Source organism: Triplophysa rosa, linkage group LG24, assembly GCF_024868665.1.
Source record: "Triplophysa rosa linkage group LG24, Trosa_1v2, whole genome shotgun sequence".
Classification (NCBI taxonomy): Eukaryota; Metazoa; Chordata; class Actinopteri; order Cypriniformes; family Nemacheilidae; genus Triplophysa; species Triplophysa rosa.
In genome coordinates, this window is record NC_079913.1 from 2627634 (window position 1) to 2649932 (window position 22299).

A 22299-nucleotide genomic window follows, 5' to 3' on the forward strand; every position below is an offset into this window, starting at 1 on the left:
ATAAATATATATACATTGTCTATAAATTGACTTTCAAGAGATCCAAGAAGCGAGACCACTTACCTTCATGAGTGACCATAATAATCAAATACAAAGTCACGTTTATCAAATACACATGGTAGAAATGTACAAAACTTGTCTATCACACACAGATCCGTTTTGATTATTTTTATTAGGCTTTGCTTTCTTGTCTTTAAGTACGCCCTGTTAATGGTTGAGGAAAAGACTAAAACATTAGACAAAATGTAAATGAAAGTTGAAAAATATCAGTCGCTGAATAGTGGTTTGAACTGATGGATGGAACTGCAGATTTAAAGGCACAGCTCTCCCCAAAATGACTTACCCTCATGTAACTTCAAACCCGTATGGCTTTCTTTATTTGGCAGAACACAAAAGATATTTTGAAAAAAGTTGGAAACTGCAAACCATTGGTCCCCATTGACTTGCATTGGTTTTGTGTGCATACAATAGAAGTGAATGGGGATCATCGTTTTTTTTTTGTTTCCAACATTCTTCAAAATATCTCCTTGTGTTCTGTGGAAAAAGTAAGTCTTACAGGTTTGAAATGACAATAGGGTGAGTAAATGATGACGGAATTTTTCATTTTCGAGTGAACTATTTAAGAATTTGTTGTTTAGTTACGGACCTATACTTACATTTTTCTACAATGAACAAACAAACATCTGCTGCAATAACAAAAACGAATAGTAGAAAAGCAAAGAAGACCTAGTACTACACATGTATTTTGGTATGTAGGTGTGTCCGATACGTTTTAATGTATATATTAGAATCACACCTGTTCATATCGTGTTGAGAGCGCGTCCTAAGAAACTACATTCATGAATGCATTTTATATCTACGATTTTTCGTTTTTAAACCCCAAAATAGATTCACTATGAAATATTTTCCCTGCTACTTATAAATATTTCTTAAACAGTTAAATTAAAGTCAAATTAAACCCAAGACATCCCCAGCAATACAGAAGTCACCGTTTTCCAAAAAGTTGAAATTTTGGCATTAGTTGCAACAATAATATTATATCAAAGCATTTAAAAGAACAAAGGTAACAAAAGGCACAATAAAAGATCACATTATATCTTGCACCACATAGTCCATGTTGAATTTGGGAGGGTTTCAAGCTAAACATACTTTCTCTTGATTCAATGTACAAGGTGAAGAAATGTCTCTGTGTGTATCTACATGAGAGACTGCAGACTTTCCGAGGCGTTGGCCGGAGCCGTGCCGTTGTTTTCGGAGTAGTGAAGTGCTTTCTCGTCTTCCCTGGTGCTCACCAAACTCAGGATCGACTTGTAGAGAAACTGATATTGTTCCTACAAACAACAACCACACAAAATGTTTCCAAACAGATGTTTTTGAATGACTTTTTTTAAACAAAGACAATAATAAGATCATCCTCTTACAATATCAGTGAAAATTCCAGGTCTCATGAGGTTGATCATTCTCGCTGTCTGATAAACATCCACGCAGTTCTGCTCCTCCAGCTGGTTCACCAGTGTGGTCAGGGCACAAAGGACACCTGCGCTCGATCCTCCACACCTGATCAGAAACAACCTTTATGACACTATCCACCCACAGTACATTCACAGACCGTCCGATGCATACTGTACCCGAAAACTATTCGAAATTCAAACGAAAATCTACCCATTATGGATGACGATCGGCCCCTCTTGACGTGAACTCTCTTCTCTTATAATGTTGATGAGCTCAAAGGAGTTACTGATGGGGCTGTCAGGGTTCGGCCAACGGGGGGTCTGGTAATGCCGTACCTCCAGCACATAGTCATCCTACAACACAGAACCGCAAATGATCACTTTCACGATTCTACTCTCCCCCCCCCCCGTCTCCCAGAGGAAATTTAAAGTTCACTTAATGTTTAAAAGAAGGAACAGGAGTTTCCTCACCTTCAAAGCCTTCAGAATGAAGTCTTCTACCACCACAGATTCCTCACTGGACAGGCACACCTTGTCTTTACTCTTGAAGGTCACATTAAAGGTCTCGCAGCTGATTGGCTGATCTTTAGTGGGCCAACACACCAGCTCTTCCTCTCTGGTCTGTGCAGGTCAGAAAACAAGATAAAAACATGACCTTTTAAATACAATCTGAATCCGTGAGTAACAGTAAACAGCAACATACCAGGTCCTGTGCATCTTGTAGGGAAACAACCATCTGGGCGTTTTGATCCCAAATCATTCTCCAAAAGTCCTGTGTGGTGTTTGGCAGAGGATTCTGGGTAATGATGAACTCGCGGCTCTGGCGATACCCCTGTAAACGGCACAGATTTGTCGAATCACGACATATCAGCCAAGAATATTGTCTTTTATTTCAAGGGTAAATCACAAGACGTACCGATGCATAAGAGGCGTTGATGTAGTCCGATGAATCTCCAGGACTGGAGGAAAGACTGACCCTTGACCTCTCCACTGGGGCATTAAGAAGACCATGTGTGAGAATCAAGTCAATATAACGAAGAAAATGTTGCATCTGGTGAGCTTTAAATAACACACCAACAGAGTTACAACTACTCACCGGGAATCAGAGAAGATTTTCTGTTCTTTAACATGTTGCACTCTTTTAAAGCCGCAGTGTAATCACTCCGTTTCACAGAGGTCTCACTCACCATCTACAGTAATAAAGGACATTGATTCATTTCAACATACTTCGATTAATAAAGATGATCACGTCACAATTGAAACACACAGATTTGACCTTGAACTGTTTCTCCAGACAGGTGTGGCCTGTGTGTCCGGGTGTGAGGAGATCAGACACATAGTTGTGAATGTGACTAGATGAAACCAGCGTCTCTTTACTCTTGATAGCCTCCACTAAAACATCATGGATGAAGATGTACTGATCCTGTTGATACATCACCAAAATATCCCGTCTCAGTACGCCATTCCGCATGAATCCCACAAGAAAAGCAAAGGGGATGCTGTTACCTCTGTCTGTACTAGATAGTTCCTCTGGGTACGGATGTGTTTGAGAAAGCCCATGATGTTCACCGTTCCCTCCTCTTTGATCTGTTTCAACATGCTGTCTATTACAATATACGTGCCTTTTCTTCCTACACCAGCACTGTCAATAAAACACACACACAATACAGCATTTTCTTGTTGTCCTAAAATTCATTCTGGGTTTAAATCTCATTTGTGGGTCATCATGGCGTCTACCTGCAGTGCACCACCACCGGCCCCATATCAGCAGTTCTGGCTCGAGACGACGCCCGCACAAACGCAAGCACAGGAAGTGTGTATTCTGGGACGCCCATGTCAGGCCACTGCGTGTAATGAAACTGAATCACAGTTCTCTTCTGTGACCCCTGCCAACGTGAAAGGACATTAAGGTGAGCACAGGAAATCAACAAGGTTCATTTGACGTGTGTGACGTGTGGTGCACTTATTGACCTTCTTAATGTTAACATTTCTCAAAGTGAACGTTCTCTGCGTGTAGTAGGCAAGCGTTTGGGTGCTTTTCAGAGAGACCAAAAAGCATCCGTAGTCTTCCTGGTTCTCCACGGGCCAATACTGATCGCATTTTCTCTGTTTGATACACGCACCAATTATTAGGTTATGTCTAGTTTTCCAGATATCCAAAATAGTGTAATGTCATTATCAAAATGATGAAACCGTTTTGCACTGTGATGCCTTAGGAACGAAAGACATTCGAGATGAACTCGTCTTACCCGACCCTTCTCTACTAGATTGGTGATCATGACAATGACACCAACGTTCTGTTCCCAGATCATCCTCCAGAAGTCTTCCACACTGGTCTTCAGTGGACCCTGCGCAGCGATATATGCTTTCGGCTGATTGTGGCCCTGGTGTTCATTATTCACAAACAGACACGAGCTTATCAGTTCAAAAAATGAGTCCGTGTTTAACAAAACCCACTTCGACTATGACTTACATCCACAAAGTTGGCATTAATGTAGTCCCCGGTCCGTCCATCGGTGTTTTGAGAGAGTTTACCTCGACTGTGATCATCTGTACAAAAAAGCAGCGGTATTAGTCACGTATTTATACACAGACATACGTTTACACGAGTGATATACGTAAAGACTCATACACGCTAGAATGTTGACGTATCTGTTCTTGCTCTTATTTTCTGGATGGTTGGAGCTGTCGGTTGTTACGCCAATATCTGCGGTACAGCCTTGAATCTCCTGAAAGAAATGATTTCGTCACGTCGTCACTCATAGAAAACCAACAACATACAGTATCACATACAGTAACCATGCAAACAGCATCACTGACACATCTGTGTACAATTATCATAAATGAAACCAAGGGGGATGCGTCTTACCTCGTAACACTCTTTCAGGATCTAATAAGGAAGGGGGTGAGAATGCAGAGAGACACAACAATGAAAGTCCAGGACAAACAGAGTGTCAGTGCAGATACATGAGGCGGGTCTGAATGGGTTTCGTGCTACAGACGGGCTATTGCTTTGTGTGGCTGAACATGCAGTCTGTAACCTTTTGTTCTTCACGTGCCACCTTTACATCCCATAACACTTGCATGCATTTATAACCTCAATTATTCATAACCTGATACTTTTCCAGGGCACATTAAGGTTGAATGTGGATGTGTGCTTTAAATGGAACAATAAAAAGTACCTCAAACTCTTTAGAGAATGTGTGATTTGAGTGAAGATCAGCTATGTGTTTCACAAATTCATCTACTGTAAGAGCTTCATTATCCTCTGTAAGAACAAGACAGAAACGGTCAGTAAAAGCCACTCAAACAGAATAAAGAAACAGAATGTGTTTGGGTACGTGTTTCTTGCACCTGTAGGTAGAAGCAGAGGTGTTGATGGGGCCGATATGGCTCGGGGTGAAATGTTGTCCTCTACATAAAACTGTGCCGTTTGAAAGCACCTCCTATAAGATACCCGTAAAACACAAACATGATCTTTAAAACTTATTTCTCCTGGACATCAATGTGATTAAATGGAGAGCATAAATCTTCGAAATTTTCATGTATTCGGCATTTCTAGATGTATTGTGGCCATTCCAGTCCCGTGTCTTTCGAGTGTCAACAAAATCAAACCTCAGGAGTGACAAAAAGTCATTCAACAGCAATGTGAAAGACTGACAATGACACATTACAACCGTCATACATTGTTTTGGAACTTTTCCTAAATACATGTACAGATATGATTGTTGTATTGCTTTAAAGTGAATATGAACATGTTTTCTTTGCAGTATCTTTTCTGTTATTTTGACCCGTTTCTCCAGTTTTCATTCTCTGAAAATAAATGCAAACAATATTTTTATTTGAAATTTGGGAGAAATATTGCTAGTAGTTCAAAGAATGAAACAAAAACAAACAAAAATCTGAAAACAAGTTTGGAATCCGCTGCTGTACTGTATGTACCTTCAATGCGCTACAAGTTGCTGGGTTAAAGCATCTTCCAAATGCACGAATGTAAAAGCGAAGCAAAGTCTCCGAACATGATTTACCTCCAGTAGATGAGGATTCCCACCAGAACCAGCAAACACAGGATGGTTAGCGTTGATACCACAGCCAGAGGAACGACCGTCCGTGTCTCCTTCTCCGTCCCTCCCACCATCCCGACACGAGATTCTGGACTGCTGTTACTGGCCTCTGATGTGGGAACACAAACAGGGCTTACAGGGGGGAAAAAGTGCCATGAACCAATCCTATTGGATAGAATCGAGTTATTCATATTCAGATATCGTCAACATCTGTATTTTCATTTTCAAAAGATCTCAGCTGAGCCAAACGTCTGTGAAATGATCTTATTTCTGCATCACCAAATGTTTGCCCGTGTGTGAGTGTTACCTGTGTTCTGGTCTTCTGACTGTCTCACAGTGAGCTCAGGAATTATGATCTGTATAGGTAAATCATCATTTTCAAGGGCCCCTGACCCCCCTTGACCTGAACCAGCGTCCCACTCAGGAGACCAAGTCACCCATGAAAGCAAAGCCGGGTTCTCTGGTTCTTTAGTGGTGGCAGATTTGCGTTCGCTATCAAAGAATGTGGAGGATAATCCTTCACTGTTTTCATCCTCACTGCTCACATCTGTCAGCAAGGCTTTCTTTAGGCCTGAGTGTTTTTGGTTGAGCTCCCATTCCCGGTCGAGCTCCTCCAGGAAGACAGCCGAACCCGACCCGCTGATGTCTCTCTGCTCCTCGAAAGAGAGCAGCTGTCCAGAGCCCTCGTGTGAAAACAGGGCTGAGGGTTCATCGACTTTTGAGATGTCATGAGATGTTTGATAACTGAGCGTTGTAGCTGTAACAAACACGGTTAGACTTAAACTCTCGACTACAGTGTTTATGGCAGAGGAGAGCAGCGCTTGGAAGGCAGCCATCAATAAAAGACTTCAACGTCAATCTTGCGACACCTAAAGTGACCACTAAGGGGCGCCCTCGCCATTCCACGGGGAAAAGATGAAGCAAAAGAGGAACCACCACCTGAAGAGTCACTCAAACATCCACAAGATGAGAGTCCCGTGGGTGTTTTTCAAGCATGGCAGAGATGTGAAGCTCAAGAGTATTTTTAGTTTTGAGATGGACAGTTTCAGCACCGTCACCATCAATCACTGTGTGTTTATTGATTTTGATGATGTAATCACTAAAGTCCACTAACACTACTGTTAGCACAATCACTTTCATAAACCAGCACTTTTGCTACTTTAAAGGAAAAAATTGCATAAAACTAAAACCAAAGACACCAAGGGAAACTATGTTAAAAGCTCAGTACAGCACGTTCTAGTTTATGCCAAAATGAAAAATCTGTCATCATTTACTCACCCTCACAACAAATTATCAGCCAATCACATCTTGGCTTGCTATTCTATCCTTGAATGAAATTATTATATGAACTCAGAAAACTCAATTTTTTGTCCTTTTTGGAGATTTACAGAGAAGGTCACTATGAAATACTTTTCCGTTCCACAGATTTAATGATGAGTAAATAACGGACACATCATTCATTTCTGTACGCGTTAGCTGTTCCTTCAGTCTCACCATTAAACAGGGGCTGAGTGGTCTGAGAAATGATTTTCATAGATGCAGACATGGATGAGCCTGTGGTTGAGGCAAGGATGCCTGCATTGGATGGAGGAGCTGTGATGGTGTTGACCTCTGTTGGATGTTTTTGTCTTAATGGTCCTGCAGGAGCAGAAGATATTAAGATTCTAGAAGCGACACACAACCTGTTTGTCTGAACTACGAATACCTGGCGGTGTTTTGAGAAGGTCGTTACCTGGGACAGGCGTGGATTTAATGCTGCTGATGTTGAGGACATCTTCATAGTATACGTCCGTCACCACCATGTTGCTGTGAGGAAGCTCACCGCCCTCTTCTGGAATGAGTCGGACCGGTGGGCGCTTGACATCACTTCCTGTCTTTTTCTGGTCAGGTAACCACGAAAGAGAAGATTCTTCTGTCATTTTTCGTTTGACAGTAACAGTGGTTGTCTTGACAACAGGGAAAAGGAAGCCCGGTTGGTCCGTTGCTGGGGTGATGGAAATGGAACTGGTTCGACCAGCCAGGGATTGTGGGGTTACTCTGCTCTTTAGAGATGGAGGTTCTGAGGTCAACTGAAAATAAATGATCTGTTTCAGGTCAACACGTTCATGTGAGAGGCTTCATGATTTCATACTTCAAATAAATCACCTCAATATATTCCTCAGACTCTGAAGCGTCACTGAATGGATCCGGCTCATTTACTGCAGGGTCAAAAAAAAAATTTCATTCCAAAACAAGTGAAAGTCACAGTGATATATTTCACCCCAAATTATTGAATTTATTATTAAAAAATATATTTTTTTACAGTTACATAAAAAAGAAAGAAAATTAAGCTTGTTTTTAGAACTATTTTGATGGTTTAAACACCAAAATAATCAATAATGTAATGCGGGAATTATATATGACTATTGTAAGAAATAATAAAAAATATAAAATAATAAAAAAATATATCATTATTAAATAATATATATTTTATAACATTTGTTTGCAATTGTAACAAAAACGTTATACTGGTTCTAAAATAGACTTCGTGCAAATTGTAATTAGTAAATTCTTGTTTAAATATACATTTTTCCTATATCAAATTTTGTGTTGAAACATGATGGCATTACCAGGGTCTTCCAGAGGCATGTCCACTATAACCTGGTCACTCATTTTTCCAGTCAATCCATTGTTGCACAGCGCCACCACCTGGACAACATAGCTACTGTTCGCCAGCAGGTTGTGAATAATAGCCCCCTAAAAAAAAAGGATAAAAACACAACACCACCTGTTTTTCTTAAAAACATCTGCTAATTTCATTGCAAGAACACGATCTGACATTGCATTACCATCTTGACTGATATATTCACATTTAGACTAGATCTAAATAAATCCCCACCACATCTTGGTCTCCATCGGTTAGATACTTTCGTTTGGGTGGGTCTTTGCCCTGAAGTCTCTGGTAGGTCACAGAGTAGCGCTCAATGGTGGTCTCATAGACGACCCTGGGCCGCTCCCACGTCACCACGATAACGGTGTAGTTTTGAGGGTCCGCCTGTACGTTCTGTGGTTCTGAGCTGCACACTGAAAGCAAAAGAGATTGAAATGACTGTAAACTAGGTTTTGGTGGTGAAAAATGCAAAAACTGAAAAGCTTAGAGGACAAGGAATGAGATGCTTGCAACCCCATTACCAGTTACTACATTCCAAATATAACACAACCTTCAGCGCCTTTATAAACTGGTTCTTGAAAATCACATTAAAAAAGGGCAGTAAAATGTTTAAGCAATTTTATTATGAGGTATTAACCAGCTAGAAAGGCCAGAACTATCCACTTCAATTCAATACTTCAACTTCATTTCATTTTTTGCTGTTTTTGTTGGGAATAAGTATTTTAAATGAGCAGGGGGTAGACAGCCAGAAAGAATATTACGTTGTTGGGAAACATTTCATGCTTTTATTCTAATAACTTCAGTAAAACAGAGAGAACCTCTTCTAAATCCACTCTTTTTGAAGTAAAATTGCTTCATTTATTTTCGTGGAAAAGCTCCAGTGGTGGTTACCTAGCAACACACTGGCTGCAGGTTTTTAAAAAGCCAAAGGCATGTGTACCCACGGTCTCAAGATGAGGGGATGTACACACGTGCCGAGGTCGCCCTAAGAAATGACCTCGGATCATCATTTTACACAAATAATGAGCACAGTCTCATTTTCAAGCTCGTGTTATGCTGCTTGTGTGTGTAGTATGCATACTGGGTGCAGAAATGTCTTCTGTTCCTGTGTAGGAAGAGAACACTTGTCCCATGAACTGCTGTTGTTGATCTCTGAAGTTATTCTGCAAGTAGTCGGTCAACATCACATAACCCGCCTGCTGTATCGTCATCACCTCACAAAACACCTCCAGCTACACACACGATAAAACAGATCGTCAACATTAGTGTGCGCTAACAGTTTAAAATGAGCTTATAACATAATCTTGACAAATGAAGATAATAAAGAGAATAAAATCAATTTTAAATAAATGTCTACAATTATACTGTATAAGTATTCCATCCAGAGCACTGTTATACAAACATAAACAATCAGCTTGCACAAACTAAATAAGATAAACAATTCCATATTATCAATCACATATTTATTATTCTATTTCCGTCATAAAATAGAACCAAGATGAATGTGGGCAGATTTACTGACGACGTGCTCAAATTTGTTGGAAACCCCTCCACAAAAAACGAAGAATGCACAATTTTCTCAGAAATAACTTGAAACTGACAAAAGTAATTGGCATCCACCATTGTTTATTCCATATTTCATAGAAATCAGACTTTGCTTTTGATTCTTTATTCAATGTCATGGACAAAAATGATGGGACCCCTAACCTAATATTTTGTTGCACAACCTTTAGAGGCGATCACTGCAAGCAAAGGTTTTCTGTAGCTCTCAATGAGACTTCTGCATCTGTTAACAGGTAGTTTGGCCCACTCTTCCTGAGCAAACCGCTCCAGCGGTCTCAGGTTTGATGGGTGCCTTCTCCAGACTGCAAGTTTCTGCTCTTTCCATAGATGTTCCATAGGATTCAGATCAGGACTCATAGAAGGCCACTTCAGAATAGTCCAATGTTTTGTTCTTATCCATTCTTGGGTGATTTTAGCTGTGTGTTTTGGGTCATTATCTATTATGAGACAGAGACACTGGGCATTACGTTTCGCTCCAGAATGCCTTGATAGTCTTGAGATTTCATTGTGCCCTGCACAGATTCATGGCACCCTGTACCAGATGCAGCAAAGCAGCCCCAAAACATAACCGAGCCTCCTCCATGTTTCACTTTGAAATATCACTATAATCCAATTATGTACATCTTTTCTAAGGAGAACCAACAAATGTGTCCAGGCCATTTTAGAATATCTTTGTAGAAGATTCCACAGCTTCTTTGCTTTATTCTATGACATACCAAAGGCATGCAAGTAGATACAATAGCTTTTAATTTCATCACTCTTCAGGAGGAATTTCAATGAGCTGTAAGGGTACCAAAACATTTGAGCACGTCTGTATATGCATGAGTGAATCTGAAAACAGATTAGATGTGACATTAAACCAGCGCTTAAGATTTGTCAGCTTTACTTAGATTTATCAGATTTCTCCGCATCAAATTTTCCTGCTGGGCTCAAAGCATAACACACTTGAGTAAACAATACCAGCCAAAAAGAGGGCACAGAAACCCCTCTCGCATCCTAAAACCGAGCTTTAAAGTGTCTCTGAATCTGAGGGCTTTTCTCTGACCCAAACATCAGACTCTGCCAAGCTAAAATATTAACGCAAGCCCTTGTGTCTGCTCGAGAACGGCTTTAAAGAGCTCTCAAGGATGTATTCAACACGCTTCATTTTACCTCTCTCTCACACACAGCCCTAAACCTGACCCCACTGCTTTTCATTTCTAGGTGAACTGTTTCTTTAAGAAAAGTGGTAGACATTATCAACAACAGACGTCAAGCCAATGTCCTAACCTGGGTTTCTGAGATGGCCACTGTGTTTTTGAACACAATCCACTCCACGTTCTCCGTGCAGGGCGGTGTGGTGAGCGAGCCATTGTACACAAAGTATTTTTTTGTGGATTGTGGAAGCAGAGCCAGCGGAGAGAAGGGTTCCAGGGGACTGCTTTTACCTTCACATCAAACACAGGCGTCTTCAGGTGTTATTGACATTTAAACAGAGATGAATGTGAAATATTAAATAGCTTGTGTGACGATAAAAACTGACGTACCAAATCGGCTCACGCTGTTCACCCCTTCAATAATGCCAGCATAGTCCTGGTTATCCTCAATACTGCCCTGAAAATCCAATCAAAGATGCATTAACTGAGGTTTTTATGGTCTTTTAAATAGACGTGTTACAGATGTAAATATTAGATGTGACGGTGAGTGTTTATGTGATGTAATCTTACCTCAAAGAGGACAGCGAGAGCTGTAATTTTTCCTCCGTTGTTTATAGCATCATCTACAGATTCAAACTCCTCCTCATCAAAGCAATATATCTGCATCTGGGAGCCACAATAAACATATTTCATTTACCTAATCCGGCTACACAGGTTTCTTTTTTCAAATGTCATATTATGTCAGTTACATGCATGAGAATGTCGACATTGAAATTGTAATGCGTTTTACTGTAATTTCAGTGCGTGTTGGGACTTTACCTCCAGGGGGAACGTGTTGCCGCTCAGACCGTGTTCTGAACCGTCTAAAGTGGCGTTACATCGTCCCCAGTGGAACGTGATCCTGCCCACTTTAAACCTGGACCTGAGCCCTCCTCCACTAATGTAGTACGGACTGTTCAGACCGATCACCACTGAGAAACACAATACACACACAAATATAATGAATGCTTGGTGTGTGTCCCCGCACAAGCGATGTGTAACTGTGTTCTTCATTCAGAGAGTCTAATTGCTCACATTTCATAATTCAGCTTTCATCTTCACTCACCTTGATAAAAGATTCATTTTATACTTCAGCTTTTTGTTCGTGTAATCTGTCATTTCTAGAAAGAGCTTTTTTCTTTCCGTGCATCTGTAAATGCACAGCCCGTCGATAGAGGACCAGCAGTCACTCACGGGTGTGACAAAGAGAAATGATTGACATTTCAGGAGATTTCATTCTTCGGCAACTCCATTAGTCATAATTGCGTTCATTTCAGGACGACACTCTGGGACTTAAGACGTCAGTATAACTTCACTTTGTCTAGCCATAAGGATTAATTGCTCTTTTGGGGGCGGTTTCTCGGACAGGCCTTAAGCCTAAACTTAAATGTTAGAGGTGTCTTGATCGAAAACAATTTACACATATCTTAGTTAAAATATATCAGTGCGATTGTTTTGTCTCAAGATGCACACAGTCATGTTTTTTTGTAAAGTATGCATGTTTTTAAAAATTGGATATCCTTATTTAACTAAGGCCTAGTCCTGGCTTAAACATAGGACATCTCCAAACAATTTCATCATCAATTCATCACAAGCCTATTGTCTATGTTTTATGGATTTGAGTCTCATAAAAATAGAAAACTTAAAGCGTGAGGGTGTGCAGACCTGTTTTTCCATTGTTGGTGATGGTAGTGGAATCTAAGGTGGGCCGGTCCCAGTCCTCAAACTGCAGGTCCTGGTACTGCATCCGGACCTGAGTGAAGTCTTCATGGATGTCAATGGGTGACTGTTTGGCATTTCCGCAGACTGGAAATTTCTTGGCCCAGTGCTGCTCATTCAGAGCCCCTTAAAAAGCATAGGACACAGAACATAACTAAGACATGCTGCCTCAAAACAAATCAGGTAAAGCAAAAATGACTTGCATTTATTTTAAAAAAATCCCATATAATGTCTATAATTTCCCACTTGCTGTCTTCTATGCTATGAATAAAATCTAAAAAGAAAATGGGAGAAAGAAACATATGGCACCATATTGAAGCACATGCTGTGGCATATGAAGAGTCCATACCGTTGACAACATATAATACCACATACATTGGTGGTGAACGTATATAATACAGGCGGCATGATGATATATCACACTGACTCCAGCAGATGATCCTCATGGAGCAGATGGCCACAAGTCACACATCATTGAACAAACAAGCCCAACCAATAAACCGCACACACACAAAACAAACACATCTGATTAAAAGTGTCCCGGAGGACATGTCTTTAACCTAAAACATTAGATCTGAATTAGCAGCTTTAACGTCCCGTCAGGATGATTATCACGTATTCACAATGGTTTTATTTACACCTCTCGTACTGCTGTAACTCTGACATAATTAATAATACGTTCCTAAAAGGCTATAAAGAATTACGTCTGCCACCCAAGAGAACAAATCCACATCCTCTGGCGCTTCATATCGACATGTGAGACAAATGTCTGCCATTAGCCAGATTGATGATGTCCTCAGACAACGGGAAAACAGCGTCTGCCGGCTGTGACAGCAGGTGAACTGATGAGTCTGCGAGGATACAGCGGTTCAGCATCTGGCCCCGAACACACGCTAGCGCGGTCACGCTGTAATCAAAGAGAACGGCTGCTGCTATGGTAACCAACAGTCTGAGCGCTTTCAGGGGACGTGGCATAAATGCAGAACCTGAAGTAATTTAAAGGATTCGGAGCCTTCTGGACCGCTCTGACATTTTGAATATTTGTATTTAACTGCATGTGAGGTCAACGACTGCTCGTGATTGAAAGCAACAGGAACGGGCGGGATGAGCTCTGGTCTTTAAACAAACCGGTGATTTATGATAAATAAGGAACAGGAAACAATCAGAGTCTGGAACGGTTTTCATCCCCCTCCATAATGACACCCTGATCATTCAGTCTGATTTCACATTCCAATTATCTGAAAAAGACGACTCCTCTGTGGAAGATTTGTAGTGCATAGTTCACGATCTACGTGAAGGTTTCTGAACCTGCTATGAATACAAAAAAAGAAACACGCCGTATCAAAAGAACTTTCGGACCTCACTGAATATGAAAAAGCTGTGACAGACTCGTGGAGATCATATTTGATGTTTAATAAAATGCAGACACGTGAAAAAGGATTTTGAACCAAATTAACAGTGCTACCCAAGTCAACATTATATGTAGAGATGCATTTTATTATTTGCATTTAGCATTACTTTTACTTATTATTTTCTTTTTTATTATTATGCTCTTTTCTTTTTTTTAATCTTATTACTGAAAACTGAAATTCTGCGTTTTTATAATCAAATAGGGAGAATTACAAATTTAGACTTTATTTATATTATTTGCCCATGGATGACGGAAACGGCAGAGAATGCTCTGGTGCTGTGGGTATCTCCAGCTCGCTTGTATCCGCAGGTTATCCACGGATGTAGATGACAGGAAAGCCAACAGCCTCCGCAGCAGATGGGGACACGAGAAGGAGATGCCAAAGGCACAACTCACAGCCCACCCCTGGGGTTTGAAAAAGAGGGTCGACGGGGGACTGACATGGTACGTTGGTTATGATCATGTGAGCAGAACTCTTTTCCAAAAAGAGGTAAGTCTTGTGGTCTGCTGCTTGCACAGGCAGCTCCATACAAACTGCACTCCTTCTTCCTTTATAAAGACAATTATTCAACAACCACCGCAGCAGAATCTTTATAAAACTGAGCAATCAGGATATTCGAATCCTTCTGACACATTGAGCCACGGTGCTCTCATTGGCAAAGCAGGTTCAAGTCTGGCCCACTTCCACGCTCTCTGTAATCATTTCTTGTCGCTCTCCATTGCATCCCTCTAATTAAGAGGCAAAAGGCAAAACAAAAAGAGATGAAAGAAAAGACATTTCCCACACATCAGGTGGAAGTCGAATGCATTATACGATCACTGCGTGACTGTCAGCTGAAGTTTCAAGGGTCTGTGAACAAATTAGCATTAAAACTTGACAGGCTTTGTTTAAGGAGAGAGGTTTTTCTGTGAAACAATTTGAGTTAAAACAGAGGAACGTGGATCTTTCTCCTTCTCTGCAGGTCTGTGATGGGCCTCACAATGAAATCTTTTCTTTCACATGTTAATTCATTTAGTTTCATCTCAGTGAACACACACACACACACACACACACACAATGCTGGTATCCCGCTCTACTTCACAGCGAGCTCAGACAAACAAATTTCAAACCTTCACATGTATTTTCATTTTACATCATACCCAGCACTTTTAACGCCACACTAAAAGCTGAAAAAAAAGATATTATAACAAAGAAATAAATCACGTTTGAAATACACAATTAGCCTCATCATAAAACAAGCATCATACTGTACACATGGTAAACTAAATATAAATAATATCTCAATTATAAATATATATGCTAATTCTAGTGAATGGCGGGTGGTTAAACGTGTGTACACCCCACTAAACAGAACAAGGCACAAATGCTTTTAGTTCATTTTCCCAGACAAGACTATCAATTTGAAATGCATAAAAGCCCGTCTGTTTATTTCTGTCAGCTCTTAAGAGTGTATTTGCACAAACTTTATCCACAAAGCTTTTTCAGTTCTATTCTAATTCGTTCCTATTCTGTATTTTCATAGTTCCCGGCGGGTTGATTTAAAAGCCACAATTCAAGGTTCTCAAACGATCCTGAATGTCACTTGCTCTTTTTAAAGCCTTTTATGGAACGTGAAGTGTCCAAGACTTCATTTAATCTCCATGCTCAGGCAGGTCACTGGCAGTGCGTCTGCTACCCCTCATTCAGAAGGTCGAATCACTGCCGTCTTTCTATTGGATAACCGACACTGATCCGGCATTATTGACTTCCCTCTAATGCTACCTTATCTCCATCTTTCATTCAGAGGAGAACTGATTTTTAAGGCTGTTGGGTTGATGCCACACTGGCGGCTGGTGAAAACGCACAATAAGGGCATTGTTTGTGGAGTACCCACCTGTGTAAGACCAGTCGACGTCCTCTGCAAATTTGCGCTGACCTCTTAAGTACGCCGCGGCCAGATCTGGAATAAGAAAGACGAGGAGAGCTGGAGTCAATGCATCAGTAATTTAGAGGAACACACGGGCATGATGCATAAAGCCTCTCGTGGGAGATTTTAGCAAACCCTTAAGCTTTTGCAATGATGATGCTTGCCTTAAAAACAACAGACACGACTACACCACATCATCATTATGTGTGCATAAACACAGCAGGTTATGACTTTTTAAATGATACATTAAACTGATCAGGGGTCAGTGTCATATTTCCCTCTCACTCATCGCTGTCTCCGGTGTATGTGCTGTAAATAAGAGTGTAAATGAAAATGTGATGAGAGAAAGGTCATTTTTATCCATTTCCACCATGACTCCTCATGCTAATGGTACATTAATGTCTGAAGTGTGTGCGGCTGTCACATGTATGCGTGTGCGGTTACACACACACCTGCCCACACAGTTCAAAAGGCAGATGTCACTGTACTGAAGGAGAAAGTCGAGATGAAAGGACACATGACAGTATAAACATAAACACACAGTTGTGTCTCTGGCTCCAGGACTGTAGCCCTCACCTAAAACCTCAAATGTGCTGTTAGTACATAAAGAAACATTCACCCCAAAAAGAAAATGGAGATATCCCGCAGGATTTCTTAAGGAGATGCTTATATCATACACATTGTGTCCAACTTAGTTCAGAAGTCAGTATGTGGATCAAATATCCTTCCAAGAGATTTGGAAAAGAGCAAAACCGATGAAGCATGTAAAAGTCTGCATTTTACCAGTCTGACCCCCAGACACCCACCCTTCAAGTAATATGGCCGCCCCTGCCACAGCCGTCCCTGCTCTCCGAGCCCATTACACAGTGAATGTGACTGAGAAGAGCCAGAGAATCCCCACAATAGATCCTTTGATGACTTTTGCAATAGAACGGGCCATTATTAGAAATCGGAGTCAGACACAAGTTGTTCTCTAAAAGCGTTTCTACAAGTACTGCTGTCTGTATGATGGTCATTCTTGAAATCATCTGTGCTAAAATTTCATTTCAAAGGGTCACTAAGAAACAGTAAATTCAGTCGTATCATATTTTCCTATCTGTGGGTCAGCAAAGACATATAGCTCATGACGTGAATTTGTATGTACAGTAATGTGAATTTGAAGATAATTTGATATTAACAATTCCATTGACCACCATGGAAATAAGCCTCTGGCTTTATTGTGTATGTTATCCTCAACAGTTTAAAATGTGTATGAGTTGGTCTTTTGGGCTTGTTTGCATTATGGTTTACATTTTATGTCAAATCAATCAAGCAATAACTCTTTACATCACCTACTTTTGCTAGGCTAAAGCATTTTTGAAACTAACTACACAGTAAAAGCACAATAATTGTATAAGAAAAATGCAAAAAACAATACTATATGCTTTGTTTTAAAAGACAAAAATAGGCCTTGTGTCTGACAATTCTATGGCTCAAATCCCATTTGGCAGAAGCTCTTTTGCTCAGTTAGTGAAACCAAATCAGGCCCGTTTCACAGGAACACAACATCATCCTCCGAGGAAGAGCAGGAACCTGCACCCCACTAAGCTTCTGAGCTTCTCTGGCTCGGGTCCATTTCACAGGCGTTAAAGGAAAAGCCTGTGGCAAATTAGATTAAAATTACTCGCAATGTGATGTTAATGAGTCCACTGCCAATAAAACAAGCCCTTCACTGTACCCTGCCCTCCCTTCTCTAAAGGATTAAAGAAAGAATTAAACAGGGTATGAATTTTTCTTGCAAATAAAACGAGTTGATTTGGAGCGGTTTTGATTCTGCTTCAAAGGAAGCAGAAGTAGTTTAACGCCACGTTTGGAATAAATCTGAGATTCTGCTCCGAGCAGTTTACATCCTCAAATTTGTATTAATCAGAAAGTATTTGTTTCTATGGCAACGCTGATAATGCCGTAAAGGGCCCATGCATGAGCAGATTTGTTGTTGACAACAGGAAAATACATCGGTACACCTCGGTCTTCTCATTAAAATATTAAAGAACTGAGAACTGGCTGACATCAGCCATACAAAAAGACAGTAAGTTGTAGCTCTCCGACTACCCTAAACTGATAGAACTGCTTCTGCAATAGAAGAAACTATAATGTGAATGGACCACAAGTATGAAGTTTTAGGTTCAGTTAGCGAGTGGAAGTTCATGAATGGGAACTCTGCACGACAAATCTGGCAAACAGTTGATCACACAGCCTCAAGCAGGAAAGCTCTTAGCATGCGGACGGCAACTGCGTGTCCAGCGAGAAGAACTGCTGAACATAACACATAAATGAGGGAGTGATTGTAACCATCCTCTGCTCTCTGTAAACGTCGCTGGCGTAATTCAAATAAATAAGAGGATTAGAAAAGTCTCAGGGAAGCTGGCCAGCACTCCATGTCTCGAACTAAAGAATAAAACACGGCCGTAAATCGGAGTCCCCATCCTCCAGTGTCACAAAATAACTTCCCAGTTCCCTCCCCTCCTTGTGATGGAACACAGACGTTAAACCGGGCAGTGAACTCTTGCGAGTAAGCGGCTGAGCTGAGGTGTTTCTCAGATGATGAACAGCACCTGTTAGACATCTGAGCGGCTCACAGGGGACCGAAGAGTCATGCCCTGAATTCACTTGCGAGCGCAGTTGTTCAAATTGACAGCTAATTGAATTATGACATGTGTTCCCAAAGGAAGGGATTATGTTTGGATTCCTAAAGTCAAATGTTGGAAAAGAGCCAGTTTGGTCATAACTGAAAACAGAAGAAAGTTTAAAGCTTTGCTATAATGGGACAAAATTATAGTTCATTGTGGTTTATAAATAGGACAGAGGGCCCAGCGCAACAGATGGTTTCTTATCATTTCCTTTGACATCCTGATATGCAATCAGGTGTTTGAGTTTAACTCATTTCTGTGCAAAAGAGAAATGATTTTTCCTTTAAAAACAAACAACTGAGAGAGAGAGAGAGAGAGAGAGAGAGAGAGAGAGAGAGAGAGAGAGAGAGAGAGATGCATATGTGTGTACCGTCAGCCATCAGCAGCTGCTGCATCAGAGGTCAAAGGGAAAGTGACACGTAGTACGCGTGAGAATGAAGTGTGTGTAGCGGAAGGTATCGTGGTGCCAGTGAACAGCTGGGGGTTTATAACGCAGTCCAGCTCTAAAATAATCCAAAGTACCCAAATGATTCTCAAATTTGGTTTAAACTGTTTTTATTACTTTTTGTTTTTGTAAACAATTTTAATACTTGCTCATACATCAGTTGTATAACTTAATAAATTACATTTTTGCCTTCTGAAACAAGAAAAAAATGTGCCTAAAATCTAGAAATATTTGGAGCCTGACATTATGCAATATGAGCACAGCTGCTTGGGGTAATACAAAATGCTTCTGTCTGGCTGGTCACAACACATCCGAGTAGGGGACGGTCTCTCCATTCTCTCATAGGACATGCCATTGGAAACTCCTTGACAACAGACGTTACCTCCGGTGGCTGTGACTTCCTCCACGGCCTCCCCTACTGCCAGGGACAGCAGCTCTGACTCGAGCTCATTTCACAAAGAGAACCACACATAAGCGTTCTTCACCTCACTGCTGGACCGAGGCAACGACAGAACCCTGCCTTTTGTGATTTTATAGCACACTGTCTGCAATTACTTCCACATCCTGAGGTCAAGAGGAAGAGATATTTTTGTTTTCTTCAGCCTACAGCCTCCTTCTCACTCATCCATTAAATATCACCGTCTCCTCACATTTACAGTGAGACACATTCTGCAGCCAATGCTTACAAAGAATTAAGAAACTCATCTTTAAATCTTATCGAATTAAACTACGCTGGGAAAAGTGCAAGTCTTAACTTTAAATCAAAAGGCAAGGCATGCAAAGCGAGAACATGTTTAACTTAATTCCAATACAGACCAAATAAGACGATGTTTCCAGAAGTCATTTTAAACCTATATTTAGTAGTGGAGTAAACATACAACTTTAATCTAACTGCGTGGAAAGTAATCAACAGAAATGAAATGAAGACTATTTTAGCGCTTGCTCAGTTTTGTTCAATCTGAGAATTCTTGTTTGGAGAAGATTGTATTTCATCAACAGTGAATGGCTTTACTCCAGGGAACTTTCTTGAGATCAAACATGAACAGCCAGCACATGACGCAGATCCAAATATGAGAAAGCCGAAAAGTAAAAGTTATAAAACATCCTTTGTAAAACATCTGTCAATTCCGCTTAACATCTACACCTCAATTCATTATGTAACAGCACAGCCAATATTGCCCTGGGCTACATTACACACGATCTGGATTTCTAAATGAACTGTAGCTGCTAATTGCTTTAGTTCTGCTTTGCAGAGCCGTCTACACCCACAGACACAAACATGCAACAGTGATGCTCATTATCAGTGTGGAACAGAGACACTAATCTGGAAAGAGATGCACAGTTTGGCTTCGAAGTTTCATAAACTCAGGTGTTTACTCTGTAGATTTTTACTGCAGAAAACAGCAAATACTTCAGGCAAACTCACTTAAAGACAAACAGAACCAGTAGAGCTTTTCATTCTAAAATAGGACTGCAGACTTGCAGGCCACAATATGTCATGTGCATATAGCTGTATAAAGCTTACAAGTTACTACTAAAACAGCGAGATAATGCTACTACTGTTTTAGTATGTCCTTTTTGCACTCTCTGTGGACTCATGCAACTTCATGGACTTATGGTGCCAAATTCCATTTAGGCAAAGCCCATGAACAACTAAACAGGCTCGTAATGAAGCAAACAGAAAGTGATAATTGGTGGGAAGAGAACCTTAACGTTTATGCCATATTTCTGCAGTCTTCATCCGAGTTCATGTTTCGTGTCAAAAAGAGTGACGGTAAAATGATAATGCCCGTCACAGATCATCTAAAATTTGTTTGGAATGTGTGGGTAAATCGCTAAAAATCAATCTCCCACTGCCAGGCATTCGAAAAAGAAGAACTAAATCGACTTTCGAGACCTCGCTCATGCTATGAGCTATTCTGTTTATACATGACAGGGTCACCCTCCTGTGAAATGATCGATCAGCTGTTTGCACATCACCCTACAGGCACTCTCTCTTCCTGTCGCTGGCATTAACTGGTGAATGAGCATCACAGACACAATAGCAGGACACGGGCTTCCTCTGCCCTCACATCCACAAACAGGGTGACATGTGCCAGCAGTCTCCATATCTCTGACACAAGCATATAAAAAATATGTAACTCATGGGCAGAGAATTACAAATGGTTCAGAGGAAGTTCGGCAGTGATATAAATTCAGGACAATGAGATATTGTTGCAGCAGGGCTGAGATCAACTTTAAAAAAGCAGACCGCCAGCAAGCGCGCGTTCCCCAGCGAGAGCAGACATCCAGTCAAACCATCAGATGTCCCAGTAAAACACACCGCTTTATATGTTCCCACCATGTCCAATTACATTTCATTCAGCAGGATGAACAGAGACAGAGAGATTAAAGCATCATCATGGTGATCAGATGCCAGGACCAAAGAGCCAAAGTCCTCGTGTGAACTAAAAGTAAACTATTAAATATTCTGCATCATGCAGAACATTCTTATGTATTTTAATATCAGGTGTGATCGCAATATGCCATTAGCCTGTATGCATTTCTGATGACAAAATAATAAAGCTTTATTTATAAATGTAGACATTTTCAAACAAAAATTACATTTGACTGATGACGTCCTATGACACGCTTGTAATAACCTTAAATCATGCATTAAGCAAATAATGAACCTAAATATCATTAAACGTTTGCATTTGAAAAAGAAACTAAAACTAATAACCAAAAACCAAAGGTATTGCTATTCTTGTGTCCGAGAAAAAAAGATTTAACCTCATGTTATAATCATATTAAACTATAGTTTGACTGGAATCAAAAATCTTAAATGCACGCATAAACTCTACCAACAAAGCTGTTCGTGGACACACAACTTTACGCAACACGCATCCATTTACAAATCTTTACAGACACATGAATCCCACTCATCACTGCATGTACTTCTTACCTATCATACAGATGAGGCACAGCTGCGCGACGATCAGATGCATCTTCAGTTTTAACTCAAACACAGAGAAAAAAAACGTAGAGACAACGTGAATTTATCGTTAACGCAATGCCAGTTATTAAATTGACATTACAGGGGATCCATGTCAATGTTTCACGCATCCAGCTCTTCTTTCCCACGCCACCGCTTTTACTACAAGATCGCAGCGCGCGCGGAAAGATGCTGCGTTCACGCGCCGCCCACAGGCGCGCGCACAATCAATCGTAGCTACTGTCCATTTAACGGGTTGCGCGTTATCAAC

The 22299-nt window shown here is 40.7% G+C and overlaps 1 protein-coding gene across 1 annotated transcript; it reads right to left on the reverse strand.

Annotated features, from left to right (window-relative positions):
* Positions 1 to 110: 110 nt before the first annotated feature.
* On the reverse strand, positions 111 to 22217 carry LOC130547886 (receptor-type tyrosine-protein phosphatase zeta-like). Its single transcript, XM_057324242.1, has 31 exons — positions 21999 to 22217; positions 15908 to 15973; positions 12569 to 12748; positions 11684 to 11835; positions 11435 to 11530; positions 11255 to 11321; positions 10998 to 11155; positions 9247 to 9397; positions 8394 to 8578; positions 8125 to 8251; positions 7661 to 7713; positions 7248 to 7584; positions 7010 to 7153; positions 5480 to 5624; positions 4806 to 4897; positions 4634 to 4719; positions 4321 to 4341; positions 4084 to 4180; positions 3925 to 4001; positions 3701 to 3835; positions 3423 to 3557; positions 3189 to 3337; positions 2958 to 3093; positions 2728 to 2874; positions 2548 to 2641; positions 2368 to 2441; positions 2155 to 2283; positions 1923 to 2072; positions 1663 to 1805; positions 1422 to 1557; positions 111 to 1331 (listed from the first exon to the last, which is right to left on the reverse strand). Exons 1-31 carry the CDS (start codon positions 22039 to 22041, stop codon positions 1197 to 1199), a joined length of 3840 nt encoding a protein of 1279 aa, XP_057180225.1. The 5' UTR covers positions 22042 to 22217; the 3' UTR covers positions 111 to 1196.
* Between the last annotated feature and the right edge of the window lie 82 nt (positions 22218 to 22299).

Bases quoted from the DNA above. Each gene is read 5' to 3' on its own strand.
- LOC130547886 (XM_057324242.1), bottom strand. From the start codon at position 22,041: ATGCATCTGATCGTCGCGCAGCTGTGCCTCATCTGTATGATAG. The intron at 11,156-11,254 runs GTACGTCAGTTT...TTTGATGTGAAG, and splicing joins GAACAGCGTGAGCCGATTTG to GTAAAAGCAGTCCCCTGGAA. The intron at 8,252-8,393 runs GTGGGGATTTAT...CTTTTTTTTTAG, and splicing joins CCGATGGAGACCAAGATGTG to GGGGCTATTATTCACAACCT.